Source organism: Panthera tigris, chromosome C1, assembly GCF_018350195.1.
Source record: "Panthera tigris isolate Pti1 chromosome C1, P.tigris_Pti1_mat1.1, whole genome shotgun sequence".
NCBI classification, from domain to species: domain Eukaryota; kingdom Metazoa; phylum Chordata; class Mammalia; order Carnivora; family Felidae; genus Panthera; species Panthera tigris.
The window spans coordinates 11,018,744-11,035,799 of record NC_056667.1 but is presented as its reverse complement, the minus strand read 5'-3'; the positions used below and the strand labels follow the sequence as shown (position 1 = coordinate 11,035,799).

The window sequence follows — 17,056 nt, the reverse complement described above, 5'->3', positions numbered from 1 at the left end:
GAGACAGAGTGAGACAAAGTGAGAGTGGGGGTGCAGAGAGAGAGAGAGAGAGAGAGAGGAAGACCCAGGATCGGAAGCAGGCTCCAGGCTCTGAGCACTCAGCACAGAGCCCGACGCGGGGCTCCAACCCACAGACCGTGAGATCATGACCTGAGCTGAAGTCGGACGCTTAACTGACTGAGCCACCCAGGCGCCCCTAGGCTTCTAAATGACTTGTAAAGAGAAACAACATGATCCAAGAGACAATCAAAGGATGATGGGCCTAATGCTATCTGTAAGGTGCTGAAGAATGCCATTGCTAAGTTGACAGTCAGTCAAAATGTGTTTTAAGAACGAAGGCTAAATATTCATTTCCAAAGATGTGCGTGTGTGTGGAAATCTGGGAGAATTTGTCATCCGCACGGCCACGCCGAAGGAAAACACTAAAAGACGTTCTTCAAACAGGAGAACAATGATCCCAGATGGATGATCAGAGATGCAGAAAAGACAGCAGAAAACATAATGTGCGGGTATGAATGCTGACTATGTAGAAATACTGATAAGGTCTTCTGGGGTTTAAAACGTAGGGAATAGTTTAGAAATGGTAACAACAGCATACAAATCTGGAGGGGGCGAGTGAAGTTAGTGTTCTAAAGTCACTGCCTTATCAAGGAGAAGGGCACAATAATCAGCTAATGTGGGATCTTGGTTAAGTCGCAAAACACAGATTATAGTCGTTAGGCTGACCATTCAAAGAATAGTTAAAGAGTGAAAAACTCAATTGATATTGGATTTTGGGACGTCAAGGCTGAATGCTGTGGTCTTGCTATTGCTAAAAGAGTACTAAAAGAAAAAAGATTTTCCAAGCTCATAGAGAGAAAAATGGAACAACAGGAAACCACTAACTCAAAAAAGGGCAAGAAAGGAAGAAAAGGGAACATTGCCTAGATCGTACAGTTGGTCATGAACAGGAACATAGATTTAAACCCCAATGCACCAGCAACCACATCATATATAAACGGGCTAACAGGCAAAGATTGTCAAAGTGGATTTTATAAGGATGATATGCTATTTAGAAGAGATAGGTCTAAAACTTAAAGACTGACAGAGAAAGTAGGAGCAAGATACGCTATGAAAATTCTAACCAAAAAAAGCCAGTGTAGCTTAGATTAATGACAAAGCAGACTTTAAGGGGAAAATACTACTAGAGTTAAGAGGGACATTTTATGATAAGCAAAGAGATTTTTTTCCACTGAGAAGTATTAAAATTCTAACTTTATACGAACCCAGTAACGTATCGCTTCTTGGCCTTTGGGCTAAGATCAAGTGAACCTAGTAACGTAACCTCAAGACACACAAAGCAAAAGCTGGCCATACTCAAAGCAGAACACACAAATCCGCAATCGTGAGATTTTTAAAAAATACACCCCTTCAATGACTGATAGAACACGCGGCCAAGAAACAACCCAAAGACCATTTAAGTTTGAACGACGTCATTGGCAAACTTGGTTTAGTGGATCGGTTCTCTTCTGGATAATTTTTACAAGTAAGAGTGGCAGTCAGTCTAGACTAGTGGTTACACGTGGGAGCACTGGAATCAGACAGACCTGGGTTCAAGTTCTGAGTCGTACAGATACTTTGCCTGTGTGAACTTGGGGAATGTCCTTTGCCTCTGCGAGCCTCAGTTTCTCAGCCCTGAAGTGGGGTTAATACCAGTATCGACCACACGGGGTCGTTGTGAGATTCATGGAGATGATGAGTGCAGAGAGCCTGGCCCAGGGCAGTCACTGGGCCACCCCGTCCTTGTCTTACCTTACTCTTTTCTCGCAGCGTTTTGGAGATCATGTTCTGTTCAGTAGAACTCTTCTTCAGCTCCTCCCTGAGCTTCCTCATTTCTTTCTCCATGTCTTGGATTTGCTGAAAGAGTTTCAACAACAGGAAGTAAGAGTTGCTGAATCTTCTGAATCTCTATGGCTCATTTCCTTGGGTTCATTAAGGCAGAAACCTAATCTGGTATGAGCTTAATTGCTTCCCTTGGGGGAAAATTCTACATCTGCGGGGCAAAGTAAATGTTTTTTTCAATTGATATATGGGAAACTGGGTATAGGAAAATGATTAGTTTCTTTTGAAAATCAGCATGGACCCTGCATTAAACCGTACAAGATGTCCATCAACTCATCAGAAACTCTTCTGAGAAACTCTTTTCGAAATCAATCTAAATAAGGGCTGCTTGGATGACACAATGGACACAGTCTGGAAGGACAGGACAAGGAAATTTTTCTTTTTTCCCCTTTGAGGCAGAAAATAGCAACGTCCCTAACACAGAGAAGAGCACGTGTCCCGGTGTCTAAGGCGCCGTATTTCCCGATGAATGGAAACATACATATGAGAGGATTCAGCTGGCACAGGGAATGAACGATTTCATTCTAGTACTCGTATTTTTGTTGTTATTTGTTTCCAAAGTCATCATCTACATAAGGCAAATGATACCTCTTCTTTTTGCTTTGTTTTTATGAATTGGTGAAAAATTGATACGTTCCAGTAAAAATACTTCAGGGAGAATTTCCTGTTAATGACAGTGCCCGTGCCTATGATAAACTGAGACGGTGGAACAGGAAGGTTTGGGCATCACAGAGCCAGGGGCAGGGGCCACAGAGTGTGTCCCCAGCCCAGCCCAGCTCCTGCCCGGCTCCAGGGTGAACATGGTGAGGTGGCCAGAACCCACGCCCAGAGCATCCTGCCTCCCTATTTTCACCCATCTCTTCCTTGGGGCTGGAGGCAGCATTTCAAAGAATTAGGAGACGATGTTAACAACCCATCATTAAAGTCCCGAGCTGGTGCTATCCAATGGGCCAAGGAACCCCTCCCCAACACCCCCAAAACCCTGAAGGTCAAAGTCTAGCCTTTCTGGGGACACCTAGGAGGGAGGAGGTTCAACTCACAATTTTGCAAAGTTTTAACTCTTTCCCTTGGGCTTCCTGGTGCTCCTTCTGAGAATCCTCCTTTCTTAGTTCTTCTTTCAGCATGTAGCACTACACAGAGAAAGGTCAACAGGCCGCGGGGTTGGCCGTGGGTCCAGAGTCCCCATATTTGCCCCTAAGAACAGTTCCTGTTGTTTAATCCAATCACATCCCCAAATTCCAAGGGAGGCGAGGCCCTTTGTGTCGGATGGACGCCTGGAGTTCCTAGTTCACCCTCTCACGAGTTCTGGGGAGAACATGTCCAAATTCTTCTTTTAAAACAATTTTTAAAAATGTTTATTTATTTTTGAGAGGGAGAGAGAGAGAGAGAGAGAGAGAGAGAGAGCAAGCAGGGGTGGAGGAAGGGCAGAGAGGGGAGACAGAGAACCTGAAACAGGCTTCACACTGTCAGCGCAAAGCCTGACGTGGGGCTTGAACCCATGAACCATGAGATCATGACCCGAGCCGAAGTCAGATGCTCAACCGATCGAGCCACCTGGGTGCCCCTAAATTCTTCTTTTAAGAGTCAGCAGTCTACACCACAGGGCAGACCCAGCTTTGCAGAGTCTGGGTACTAAGGGTGGAGGAACTGGGTGTGTTTTCCTCTGTGACCAGCCAAAAGTGGCTTTCAGGAATACACAGAGGAGCTTCCTAAGTGACCCTGGAAGGCTCTTAGAGCTTTCTGTGAGTTACATCTCAGAGACACATCTGCCCCGGCCGAGGAAGCGTAAAGGAAACAGCTTTTCTGGAGGGCAGCTTGGCAACACGCATTCAGAACATAAAGATGTGCCTTCTTTTGACCCAGAAATTCCCACTTTAGTAGTATGTCTTAAGGATGATGATCAGAGAAATCAACAAATCTGTAGGTTCGAGGGTGTTCCTCACAGTATTGTTAGCAACAGAGAAAAAAAAAAGGAGGAAAAAAAAAAAAAAAGAAACAACCCATGTTTGATAACGGATCGTTTTATTACCTTGTGCACATCCAGGAAAATATTATGTAACTTTTAGGACCAGTGAGATATTTTATAGCTTTTAGGACCCATGATAGGAGCTTTTATTTATTAACACGGGAAAACACTAAGTAGTTAAAATATAAAAAAAAATTGTGTATAGTATAAAATTTTAAATATTTTTTAAAATTTATAATAGATGGAAACAAGTCTGGAATTTAATATACGTTCAAATATCAATGTGGATTTCTAGGGGTAGCACTGTCTTTTCCAGCTCTTTAATTTTGCTTTTCAACCTCATCTACTTCTTTTCCTAAAATTAACACACGTGACAAAGGGAAGGAGAAAAAGGAAAGACGGGTATCCGAGAGGCTCACGAGAGCCTCACCCTTGGGGGCCTGATAGTGGAGAAGAAATACCTCACTCCAAGGGCGATGAGGAGGGGGAAATGGGGAGAAAAAGAATCCAAATGTACTTCAGGAAGCTGGATAATCAAACAGGCGCTGTTTTCCCGTGTCTCTTCCCCTTGGCAACCCGCACGTGCCCCCATAAAGCTGTGACCCCCTGTGTCCAGGGCGTCAGTCTGCCTGGGAGAAATGACGGTGCAGGGCTCACCAGGCGGCTGGCCAGGCGCAGAGGCAGAAGAGCACAACTGAAATCGGCATCCCACTTCTCAGAAAATGCCTCTGTTTTCCCCCGTTTCACAGATGTGGAAATGGAGACCCGTTCCGTTACCACAGAAGAAAGCTCAGGGGTCGGATCCCGGTCTGTCCGCCCCCAAAGCTGACGCTCTGCCTTTTCTCAGTTCCAAACAGCGTTGTGCTAAGCACCAGATGTTACTCCTTGTGCCTTATCTTTGGAACCCCAAGATCTGTCTCCACCCCCGTAACCCTGATCAGACGACCACTGTGAATCTTTGAGCTGTCGCCTGAGATGACAGCTATTCGGTTTTACCTCGACTCAGGGAAATAGACAAACCACACAAATACCGAGGAACCTTCCTGGGGGCGCCTGGGGGCTCAGTCAGTTGACCGTCTGACTCTCGATTTCCCCTCGGGTCCTGGTCTCATGGTTGTGAGCTCAAGCCCCGCACTGGGTTCCGTGCTGACAGTTCGGAGCCTGCTTGGGACTCTCTCTCTCTCTCCCTCTCTCTGCCCCTCCCCTGCTCATGCTCTCTCTCTCTTTCAAAACAAACAAACAAACAAACAAACACCTTATTCTACAGGATCAGGAGTCTAAAGTCAGGATTGAAGGACGCATTTGCAGAGTCAAAGTTACGTTTAAAAAGCTCCTTAACTTGCAGAGAAGCTGGCCCCTCGTGTGCCTTTCGTAGGACTCCCTGTGCCTTCCCTATGCCCTCGGCCACCAGCCTCCTCTCGCGGTGGTGGGAGAGGAGAGAGTAGCATTCGAAGCTGGGGTCCAGGTTAAAGGGGATGAGTCATGGGACTCTGCTGCTTGCTTTTTGGGAGGCATCACTATGGTGATGGTGACCTGACACTCACCCTGGAGCTGAGGGCTTCAAGCTGATGCTCCTTTTCTTTGTTCTCACTTTTTAGTTGGTTCACCTCTTGTGTGAGTTGCTGAATTTGCTCATCCCTTGTTGACACTTCCTTTTGCAAAGATGACACCATCCCTGTTAAAGAAAAAAGCAAAGACCCGCAGAGGTCAAAGGGGCAGTAAGACTTACTGTCAGCACAGCTCTCTGCCAACTCGTGGCCGAGCCCCTTCCGAGCCCCGGCCACACTTGGTGCTCGTCTACACCCGAGGAGGATGTGTCCAGGCTCCCGGAGCTGGGACAGGGATAACACTGAAGTGAGCTGAACGGGGTTTGTTTAAGACCTCGGGGGGAACAAGAAGTCGGCGAGTGTCGCCGCGAGACGGAAAGCCTTTCGGGGCCCCTGTGGGCTCAGGTTCGGCAGGAGAGGACGCGCCATGGGGAACATACCTCGGGACCAAAGGCCCAGAACAGGGGAGCCACCAGGAGCTTTTCACCAGAGCCACAAAAAGGCTTGTGGCAGAAGGAGGCTGTCAGTGGTGGGATTCGTGCTCACCTGACTTGGGAACCTGTTTCTACCACTTAGCGTTCTTGGACCTGTTACTTTCCTTACAAGTACCTTTCACTGTATCTCCCCCCCAGAGTGATTATGAGGCTTTAAAAACATATAGAGAACACAGGAGAGTGGCTAACTCACAGTGTTTGCCACATGGTGGCGCCTATTACTTTTTGTGGTAGCCAGCTCCTAAAATGGCCCCAGTGATCCCCGCCTCCCAGATCAGGCCCTTGCACAGCACCCTCCCACCACGGGTAGGGCTGATGTGTTTAATCAGTAATGATATTACGGAAAAGATGGGACTTCCTAGGTGGGTCATAAAGGACTTTTCAGCTTCCCCTTTGCTCTCTGTCGGATCACTCACTTAGCGGGGGAAGCCCACCGCCATGTTGTGGGGACACTCAAGCCACCAAGGGAGAGGCCCACGTTGTGGGGAGTGGAGGCTTCCAACTAACAGCCACACGGGCGAGCCATTCTGGAAGCAGATCCTCTGGCTCCTGTTGGGGCTTTAGATGATGATGGGACAGTTGCCCCAGCCAACATCTTGACTGCACCTCATGGGAGACCCTGAGAACCAAGTCACCCCCAGATTCCTGAGCTCCAGACGCTGGATGAGACACTAAATAATGGTTGTTGTTTCGGCCACTACATTTTGGGATAAGCGGTTACGTAGCAGTAGGTAACTCATACATTACTGGGCTCTCGTATTGAGGACAAGTGGAAAGAAGAGGGCAGGGGTGCTGTGGGGTTGGATTATCTCACATGGTTCTTTTCCGATTATGCCCAATTTTGTCGGTAGGTAACAATCAAGAAGGTACGTGAAATAAGGAACAAGATGTTCCAGAATTTCCTTTCAACAATAGGCTCTGTCACAGGACACAGTGAAGTTACTCTGAAAACAGGTTGGTCCCTTTGGGACTTGCCTTCATGCTTTGTGAGGAGGGACCAGAACTTTCATTGGGATGTAACTTGGCCTTACAACTGAGGCAACACGTTTTGGTTTTCTTTTTTTTGTTGTTGTTGCAGATAAAGGTTTGTTTTATTGAATAATTGATCTGTGTTGTTGCTGAAGCCACAATGTACAGACGACAGAGAGGGGCTTCTTTCTTGGTCTCTTCCTCTTCCTCCTTGGACAGAGTCTTGGTGATTTCCTCCTCTTTGGCCTGGAGCCAGTCTTCAAGGCCCCTCGTGGGCTTCCTTGGTCTTAGATCTGCGGGCCTCCGCGGGGTGAGCCAGGAGCTTCTTGCGAGCCTTGCCTCCCTCCAGCTTCTGGATGTGCTCCGTGAGAGTCTGCCTGTTTCTGAACACATTACCCTTCACTTTCAGGTACGGGCTGTGAGACACGTGTGGCGGGCAATCTCCTTGGATTCACGGTATCTTCTGAGCAGCCGACACGGAATCCTCGTCCTCCCCATCCAGGTCACGTCTCAGGCATTCGAGCACTGGCGGTACCTTTTCTCTTACCAGTGTGCGTATGCCTGCCCTTCTGGCGGGCCGAAGTGTTTTTCTGGCATCGAACCCCGGAACAGACAGTCACAGGCTTCTGGATGATCAGCCCATCTTTGATCAGTTTCCGGATCTGCTGATGGGAGCTGGCATTGGCGGTTTCATGTGTCTCACCGGGATCCAACCAGACCTCCTTTGTGCCACAGCGGAGGACCCGGGAGGCAAGCCTCTTTCGAAGCCTGGGCACGCTCATGGCTGCGGCCGCAGCCCCGAAAGGAAAGCGAGGCAACCCCTGTTTGAGTCTCTACCAGATACGGTGTGTATTATTAGGAAGCCTCTCTGTTCCGGATGCTGGGACAGTGAACCATTCCAGGCCTGTGTGAGCTTTGCGATTGTTCCCTCTGCATCGGTTGGGTCCTCTTTCCCTGTCCGCGTGTGTGTGCTTCTCAGTACTCAGCTGAAGACTGGCGGGGGGCGGGGGACCCTCTAAAGGTCACCGGGCGCGGTCTCTCCGCACAGCCTCTCCTCCCGGGCACTCTGCCCAGCAAACTGTGGCTGCGTGGGCCTCTCCAATGCCGTCCTCTCAACCTGGGGGCCCACTGGGCTGTGCCTGGGTTCTCCTTCCCATACTGTGGTCTGGAGCCCGTCTGCAGGCAGTAAGCTGGGGCGATCGTCTGCTTTGTTCCCTCTCCCCTGGATCACTGTCACGTGGAAATAATCGTTTCAGATGCCTTTTTTCTTTTTGTGGTTGTTTCAGGCAGGAGAGCCAATCCAGTCCCTGCTATCCCATCTGCCCTGTACGTTTTTCTTGCCTCTCTCATCGCGGAAGCAGGTGCTGTGATGGCCTGTGTCAGCCTGGTCCCTGAGGGGCTACAGCACGGGCCAGGCCCCTGCTAACCCATGATGGACCCCAGACGGAAACAAGACATGAGCCTGTCTGTTGTAAGCCCCCGAGGCTCAGCATAGCCCAGCCGGGTGCTTCTCAAACTTAAATGTGGGCAGGACACATCTGGGTCTCACCGAAGGGCAGATTCCAGTTCAAGAGGCCTGGGCTGGGTCTGAAACTCTGTGGTCCTCACGAGGACCCAGGGCGTGCTGATGCGGCTGGTCTGGGGACCGCACGTTGAGTGGGTCCAGCCCACCCCCAGTGTTCCCCCAACCCGGGTCTGTCCAGTCCCTGAGTGGAGAAAGTGGTATCCAAGAGAGGCCTGAAGCATGGATGAGACGTGACAGGCGGGTGTCGGGGAGGGAGGCAGGGGCCCGGCGTGTTATGTTCCTGGTGCCCAGAGCGGCACCCGGCCTGTAGAAAGTGCTCAGCAAATATCCGAGGGCATTGTCCATCAGGGAAGAGCGTAAAAAGGCTTGGCAAGTCGGGGGGGGGGGGAGGTGCAGGTAGGGGTGGCAAACTGCAGAGTGAGATGGAGGAAAAGCCGGTGGTCAGGCTGCCCCGGTGCACGGCCTACAAGTTCACATAGAGATAGATGGCAATTCGCCGTGGCTCAGCGCTGAGCTTGGCTTTTACAGCTATGGCCGTGTCTCCTGCTGTGTACCGGGCACTGTGAGAGCAATACGCCCAACCCAGGCTCACTGCCTGCTCCCCAGTCACCTGCTTCGCTCCTCCCCCCCCCCCCCCCCCCCCCCCCCGTTCATGGCTTCATCCTCTCCAGGTCTCTGGGCATGTGATTTCTCTCTAAAAATCCCAGTGGCTTCCCATCACCCTTAGAATAAAACCCAGACTCCTCCCCAGGATCTATTCCCTCCTCCCTGCCTCCCTCTCTGACCCTGCCCTCCCCACTCCCCTGTTCCCTGGACTCCAGCCACACTCACCTTCAGCTCCTCTCACGTGGCCACAGGCCCTTTGCACTTGTGATCTCCCTACCAGGAACACTGTTCCCTCTGGCTTCCTGACTGCTCTTCCTTTTCGCCTCTTCAAAGACCCGTCCTTGCCTACCCCCTGAGCTATTCTCCCTTTGCTTCAGCCCCTGAAGCATGTGGCTGCCACACTGCCCAGTTTTCTCTGAAATGGGCTCGTTTATGTACCTACTTTTAGCGTCTGTCACTCACTCCCAAGTGTGAACCCGATGAGTACAGGGAGGGTGTGCTCAGGGCTCTCTCTCCCCAGTGCCTAGAACAGGGCCTGACACCTAGTAGGTGCTCTATAAACATGCTGAATGAACGAAGGGATCCAGGCTAAGAAACAGCCGTCCCTGGACAGTGTGTTGGTTCCCACCCTAAGGCTTTTAGCACAGAACCACCTCTGTGGGCCAATTAGAAAATATTTTCACGGGGGCCTGAGTGCACTGGCGTGAAATGGCTGAGATGATGGGTGCCCTAACGTGGTGACCCCACTTTGCCCACATTTGGGCTTGCGTCGAAGGCCAGCTGGCCGAGGCCGACGCTCGGCAGACACAGCTAAGAGATAACCTTGGCTCAAATAATTACCGGGCCCTGCCCTAGAAACTGGATGGCAAAACCCCCCTCTCGAGGGTGCACTCGAACTCACTGACACAGGCCACTGAGAGGGTGTCTGAGGCTGTGCCCCAGACCAGGGAGCAGCGGCTCGGTGGTGAGCTGGCGATGTCTGCCGTGGCCTGGGAAGGAGGGGGAGGGCATCAGCTCTCAGGCCCAGGTCGGAGAGCGCTCACCTGAGGTGACGGCATTGTCCTTCCTCAGGTTCTCGCCCTCGTGCTTCAGGGATGTGATTTCTGAGTTCCTCTCGGACAGGGTCTGGCAGAGCACCTGGTTGTAGCCTTTCTGCAGGGCACTGATCTGTGGGAGGAGGCGACACACAGTCAGAGGGGGCTTGCCCAGGTCTGCTGGATCTGCTGGTACTTCTCCGCAGTTGGGCAACAGATTTGGACTGATCTCTGGTGGGGGTGTCGGGAAAGCCGTGCTTTGGACTTCGAACGGGAGAGGGCCTGTTCCTTCAGTGATCACCGTGTCCTATGTGACGAAAACGTGAACCTTATCTTTGTGCCCAGAAAGTGGCTCAGGAGCAGCTGTCACCGGGGACACCTGATCCCTCAGATACCCCGCGACCACCTTTGGACTCTCAGCCATAAACAGACCAAGTGTTGGTTCCAGATCGTCCGGCACTGACTGGATGGCAGAGCAAAGTTCGTGAAAGGGAAGCAGGTTACGGAAGTAATTCGCTCAAAAGATAACAACAGTAGCTCGTATCTCGTGGAACGCTCGGAGCTCACAAAGCCTTTTCACAGACGACACTTCGACAGCTCCTCACAGCGCCGCCGAAGGCCGAGGTTCCCGTCAATGCTCCCATTTTCTCCCAGTGAGCAGACAGAGTCTCGCAGAGATGAGGCCACCTGCTCGGGATCACATGGCTAGGCAGGAGAGGAGTTATGATTCAACTAGTGTCTAGGCGCCCAGTTCTAGCTCTTTCCAGCTTGCTGGATGGCTCTAGGAACCAGCATAGAGCACAGCGTGGACCCGGGAGCCCTCAACTTCTGTTTACAGGCTGACGAATCCAGGGAGGACACCGGATTCTGTCTCACTGATTCACTCTGTACGTGGGGTGATGGTGGTCCCAACCGCACAGGATGGGTAAAGGGATTTTCATAAGTTAGGGCATGGACAAGTGCTCGGATCATGCCTGGCACACGGCATACGGGTAGGAGCCGTGACTACCCTCTGACCTCACCGGGTGTGTTTTACCTGCGGCTTCTCAAGTCTGTCGGGGGGGGGGGGGGGGGAAGGTAGGTTGGCAGTATTTTCACGGGCATTTGTAAGCCCTGCCGCGGCTCACTTCAACGCCAGTGTGACCGTTAGGCAGAAGTGCCGTGATTCCTGTTAACACGCTTATCCTGCTGTAGGTGAAGCGTAAAAAATGATGGGGGGCGGGGGGTGGTGGGACGCACTCAGGTAATGCAAGTTGAGGGCGCAGGGGGGCCTTGCCACTAGGTGGCGCTCACAGTCCTCGTTCTGGGTTTCTGTCCCTGAGACTTGGCATTGTGACTGGTAAAATTAACAGGAGCATCAAGGCTTCACGAGTTTTCTGGCTCATTTCATGAACCATCATTATTCAGGTTCTATGACAATTGGGGCAGTTACACTTTCTTTTTCCCCGGGGTATCGGAGACACTGGAGAGGGGGCATTCGCTAGAAGGTGGCGGGGACACAGATGACTGTCCCCCGTGCTCCCCAAGGCTCTACTTTTGCATGTTTGTGCTTGTGAAACTCTGAGTGAAAACATTTCTTTCACCTCGTACTGTTCTCGGCAGGGCGGGGGGGATGTAACTTTCCCATAAAAGGTACTTGGAAATAATTTTTAAGAGTGTTTTTCTAGCCCTCCTCAGCTCCATGCTTTTATTTGCATGACACCAGAGGCACAGCACAAAGAGACAAACTTCCAGAAGGGATGGGGAAACCACATGCCCTCCTGCCCAAAGATGCCAGTGCTCCTGCTTCTGACAGATACAATGGAATTCAAACTACGCATCAGGGTTTGTAGGAGTCCAGATTTCGAGAAAACTCCAGGCTCCAAACGTCTTTGTTTCTTTCCCTACCAAAATGAGTACCCATATTGTCTGTAACGGGCACACATCCCAAGAAGTTTCATGTCTGCTCTCCTGTGTAATAAGATGGGCAGTGAGTCATAAGAAAGCTAATAGTGTTAGGAGGAGAGCTTCGGGAGAGTAATTTGCCTGCTAATGAGCACAGGCGTTCAAGGGCACGCAGAGGCAAGTATTTTCTAGTGATACAGCAGTGGATGGGAGATCTTTCAGAGCAGGCCATGATGCACCCACTTTCGGGGGGACCAGGGAGCACCCAGCAATCCGAACAATAAACCGACCTGCCCATGCGGCTTCTACTTCTGGCTGAATGTTCTACAGGTGGTAGAACATTTGAGAAACTACAACGTGAGCCGACAGAACTTGATTCGGGTTCGAACCCACCGAAGCCTCCAATTCAGATACGCCTTGTTACAAAATATTCTCTTTCGGTTACCAGTAAAGATCAAGGGGTGGGGGGCGGGGAAGCAACAGGATGATGGGTTGGTGTAATTCTTTCTAGACGCTTTCTTCGTGAGAAACTTGTTTCCAGATCTCACTAGCCACTTTGAACACACTCAGAGATAGGAGAGGATTACGTGATGTTATCTGTCAAATATGTTTGACTAAAAAAAAAAAAAATTGTATGGGAATTAATTCACCCCTTGTCCATGGATCTGGGCAAGACATGCCACCTGCACTCAGGAAATCTCTGAAATGGGAGAATAACTGAAAGGGAAATTACTCTGTCCAACAGCAAAATTGGGTTTAGATTAAGCAAAGAAGATGCTCATTCAGGAGTCGGCTACCCTGAAGGCGGCCGTCAAGTAGGAAATCCTATAGAATCTGCTGCTTTCGGTGGTTTTCCTAAAACACGTCTGAGGAGTCATTTGTTCATTTAAATAAATTTAAATATATTTATTTATTTATGATTTATGTATTTATTTATTTATTTAGGATCCCTCTTGGGAACACAACCAAGGGAAGGCCGAGGTCATACCTGCCTCATTCTCTGCCAAATTCCCAGAGCCCAGAAGAGGGCAGGGCACAAGGCAGTCACCCAAAAAATCTTATGTGAGTGAATGGACGGGTGGATGATTGATGGAATGAATGAATGAATGAACAGACGGGGTCCTAACAGAGCCCTAGAAGGTAACTGGGCCCACTCTCTGCCCTCACGGAGCTTATAGTCTCCTGGTAGGATCTCCTAGGTTCACCACGCACGACCTCAGTCCTTTTCTAGGGCACCGTTTCTAGGATCGAGGCCACGCACCTTGAATTGGTCCCAGAGGGAAAGGCCATGAACAGGCAAGCAGAGAAAAGAGGCCCCAGGCATGAATAGTTCTAGTTCTAGGCAATATTATGCACGGAGACCACAATTCATCAGTGGCCAATTTTTTTTTAATTTAAACCAACTTTATTGACACATAATTTATGTACCAGGTCAATGGCCAATTTTAAAGTACTTGAAGAAATCTGGGGGGGGGGGGGGCGGGGGCGGGGCGGGGAGAACCTAGCTTGTCTCAAGAGAAAAGAATGTGACTATCCTGGACAGTGCGGAAATTCCGGGTGGAGAATTTCTGTCTGATGGCATTGCCTGCAAGTGAGCCAGCAAGTGCCTTCGGGGTTGGGCGAAGGCCTCGGTGTTTGGAAGACTGGGGATTCCTCCTCCTCCTCCTCCCCCTCCTCCTCCTCCTCCTCCTCCTCCTCCTCCCCCTTTCTAGCTGACTGCCCACAGCTCTTTCTGGCTGGGGCTGGGTGGATGCGAGGGCCAGTCACTGAAGCAAAAGATCTGGGTAGAAACAGGAAGCGCAGTGAAAGCGTGAGGTCTCCGAAGGGGCGGACCCGCATTCGGCACACACCCGCTGCTCCTAACTTACTGGGCAAACGGAACAAGCGCCCCGTGGTCTCTGAGCCGGCCTCAGTCTCCTCCTCCGTAGAATGGTACATGTCAGAGGACGGTGCGATTTAAATAAGCCAACGGATCTACGGCACTCGTGCCGGGTGCCTGCACGCTACAGGCGCTTAACAAAGTTAACACGGTTCTACTGGGCTATGTGCGCCGGGCCCCCGATTCCTGGGATTCGTGCTCATAGCCGCCACGCTACGGGGACTACCCCTTTCGTGTCTATCCACGTGGCTCCCCTCGTGCTCCCCGGCTCTACCCAGGAGCTGTCGCCCTGTGTCCCCATTCTAAGGCCTTCACCAACTTGTCACTGAGTCCTACCTGGCTTTTCAAGCTCTCGATCTCTCTCTGTTTGGCATCGATGTCTTCATCCAAAACCTGGAAGTTCTGTGAGGTGCCCCTCTCCTTCTGCCTGGAGGAGGTTTTCTCCGACAGCCTCTGACTCAGGTTGGCCACTTGGCTCTGCAGGTTCGCTATCACGACGTCTTTGTATTTGGATTCAAGTTCAAAATCCGAGAGACGGCTGATTTCTTTCCCCAGCAGCAGAATGATTTCATCCTGGGTGGAGGCCAGATGGGGAGTTTACTAGGTGTGGGTCCGGGTGCAAGGCTGAGCCCATTTAAAAAAAAATGTAGGGGGGCGCCTGGGTGGCTCAGTCGGTTGAGCGTCCGACTTCGGCTCAGGTCACGACCTCACAGTTTGTGAGTTCGAGCCCCGCATCAGGCCCTGTGCTAACCGCTTGCTCAGAGCCTGGAGCCTGCTTCAGATTCTGTGTCTCCTTCTCTCTCTGCCCCTCCCCTGCTCACGCTTTGTCTCACTCTGTTTCTCAAAAATAAATCAATGTAAAAAAATAAAAAAATAAAAAATCTTTAAAAAAAAATGTAGGAAAAACGCGGTGTAATTCTTTTGGGAAGGTGAGGACAGGCGGGGAGGGAAAAAGCAGACTTTCAAAGTCATCCTCATAACGTGGAAAACCTCACAGAGACAAGAGTTTGGTGAAAATGATACACCTGTACACAGACTCCTGTAATAGATGTTTATACCTCACAGGCACTGAAAATTTCCTTTCTCATACAATTATACTTTCGTGTTGAGAACCAGCACCCCACACGGGAGCTTTTGTTGCTAGAGACTTTAGTTCTAATATTTTTGTTTACAATATTCAGCCTAGCACGGTGGGGACCTAGGAAAGGTCGTTAGGAAAACGACATTCTATTTGACCACACGCTGCCTATAATGAGGGCTATTTTTTAACTTAAAAACTTGAATACGTCCTGAAATATTTCTTTCTCCTCTCCTCCCTTCTGGTACATCCTGCCTCTTTGCGTTATTCACGGAGAAATGTACTCCAGGTAACCGAGCCTGTAAAGTAAACGAGACAGGAGTGGTGATTTATCTGTGTGGGCTCGTGTAAACTTGGGGTCGGTAAACTTGGAAACAACTGCCAGCTGACTTTACCCCCAGGTGTAATTGCCCCAGTTCTCCACGTCTCCGAAAGAGAAGACTCTGCAGCCAAAGACTGTGTTAGGCTTTTCCCCCAAAGGAAAAGAAAATAAGCCCCAAACTTCTCACCAGAAGTCATCAAGACAGCGTCAGAAAATCTGAAAAACAAGTCCTCAGGTGTATTTGCACATGGAGCTGCAGAATTTCTGCTTTTAAATAGGCCCTGCTCTTCCCGCCATTTTCCATTGGTCGGAAGAGGGGAAACGGCTTTTTTGTAGGCCAGCTCATTTCCTGGGGACCTCGCTACCCAGTCAGCCTCACGCCCTGCCAGCTCCCTGGCCCAAGGAAGGACAGGGTTTCCGACTTGAGGAAGCCTCTCTGACATTGCCAGTTGCTGCCAAGGGCCTTTCTCTGAATCCCTGCAAACGGTTGCAGCGAAGTTTCAAGGGATGGCATGAAACACCTGGGCAGCCGCGTCTGTTCCACCCAATTAAGGTCAGCCGGGCGCTTATCGTTTATGCAACAAACATTTATTGAGCAGCTACTACGCGCCAGGCCCTGTGCTGGGCTCTGGAGCACCAAGAAGCCTGCAGGGTGTGGTGTACACATGCAGCCTCTGCCTTTCTTTGAGAACAAGACCCCCCTCCCCCGGTGAGAGCCCCCCTCTCTTCCTTGAGAAAACACGCCCCCTTCCCTGTGGTCTTGGTAGGGCCGTCAATCATGTGCCCGGCTCCTTCCTGTCCTGCCTCCCATGTGCACGTGACCCAAGCTGGCCAATCAGGGCTTTCTCAGAGACTTGGCGCATCTGTTACCGAGGGAGAGCATCTTGCCTCCTCTTGGATCACGAGCTTTAAACTTAGAGGCTTGTTTGCCTGAGTTGGTCTTTTCCAACACATGAAGCCAGCGTGCCGTTAGAAAGCCAAACTCCGAGGGAAACAGAAGGGAGAGATCAGTAGTAGGGAATGTTCTGGTGATCTTACTTAAGCTCCTGTACATCTAGCCATGCCTGAAACTGGTAGGCTTTTAAGTTTTCAAGAAGATGAGGCAATAAATGCTTTTTGTTTTGTTTTGTTTTGGTTGCTTCAGCTGATTTGTTTATTGGCACTTTCATTTGAAGGAGTTCTGGGAAGTCAGGGCGTAAATGGCTTATAAATAGAAAACATTATAAATCTGGTTGCATAATATTTCCAGCGTAAAACTGGGATGGATTGAAAACCGGCTACAGATGCTTTGCAGCTTCTGCCAGCAAAGCAGCAGAATCTACTGCCCCGAACGAATGAGGGCTGGGCCCGTGTCTTGCTTTGACCAAGGGAATGTGGCCGAAAAGATGGAGAGCGATCTTCAGGCAAGTTCTTAAAAGGCCGTAGAGCTTCTGCTCCGGCCCTCCGGGAAGCCCGGGGCTGCCGTGCTGTAAAGGAGCCCCGGATACTAAACCATGTGCAGAGAGATGCCCAGCCTGCCAGGCATGCTGGCTGAGGTCCCGGACGTGGAGAAGAGGCCATCCCAGACCACTGGCTGGGCCAAGGGCTGGCTGACTACAGTGGCATGAGCGAAGCCAGGGGACACCAGCCAAAGAACATTCCAGGTCAACCTGTAGGTGCTGGGAAGTAACAAACTGCTGGTTTTTTCTGGTGTGTGTGTGCGTGCGTGTGTGTGTGGCGGGGGGAGGGGCGGTTTGAGTAGGCTCCACACCCAACATGGCGCTTGAACTCACGACCCTGAGATCAAGGGTCTCAGGGAGACCAGCCCAGGAGCCCAATACATTACTGTTTTAAGCCACTAAGTTTTGTTGTGGCTCGTACACAGCAATAGA

At 50.6% G+C, this 17,056-nt stretch overlaps 1 protein-coding gene and 1 pseudogene across 11 annotated transcripts in view; both read right to left on the bottom strand.

Moving 5' to 3' along the window:
- Window positions 1-17,056, bottom strand: part of FHAD1 (forkhead associated phosphopeptide binding domain 1) — a 133,294-nt gene that overhangs the window by 73,902 nt on the left and 42,336 nt on the right. For 10 of the 11 annotated variants that reach the window (XR_006221068.1, XR_006221069.1, XM_042996055.1 and 7 more), the window contains 5 exons: window positions 14,122-14,358; window positions 10,032-10,155; window positions 5,392-5,522; window positions 2,922-3,011; window positions 1,792-1,896 (listed from right to left, as the gene is read on the bottom strand). Coding sequence is in view for 9 of the 11 variants with exons in the window: in XM_042996055.1 (XP_042851989.1) it covers window positions 1,792-1,896; window positions 2,922-3,011; window positions 5,392-5,522; window positions 10,032-10,155; window positions 14,122-14,358 (687 nt within the window). In the remaining 2 variants the exon portion in view is untranslated. The remainder of the gene's footprint in view (window positions 1-1,791; window positions 1,897-2,921; window positions 3,012-5,391; window positions 5,523-10,031; window positions 10,156-14,121; window positions 14,359-17,056) is intronic. The other variant, XM_042996060.1, reaches the window with a different exon arrangement.
- Window positions 6,828-7,639, bottom strand: LOC102949005 (annotated as a pseudogene).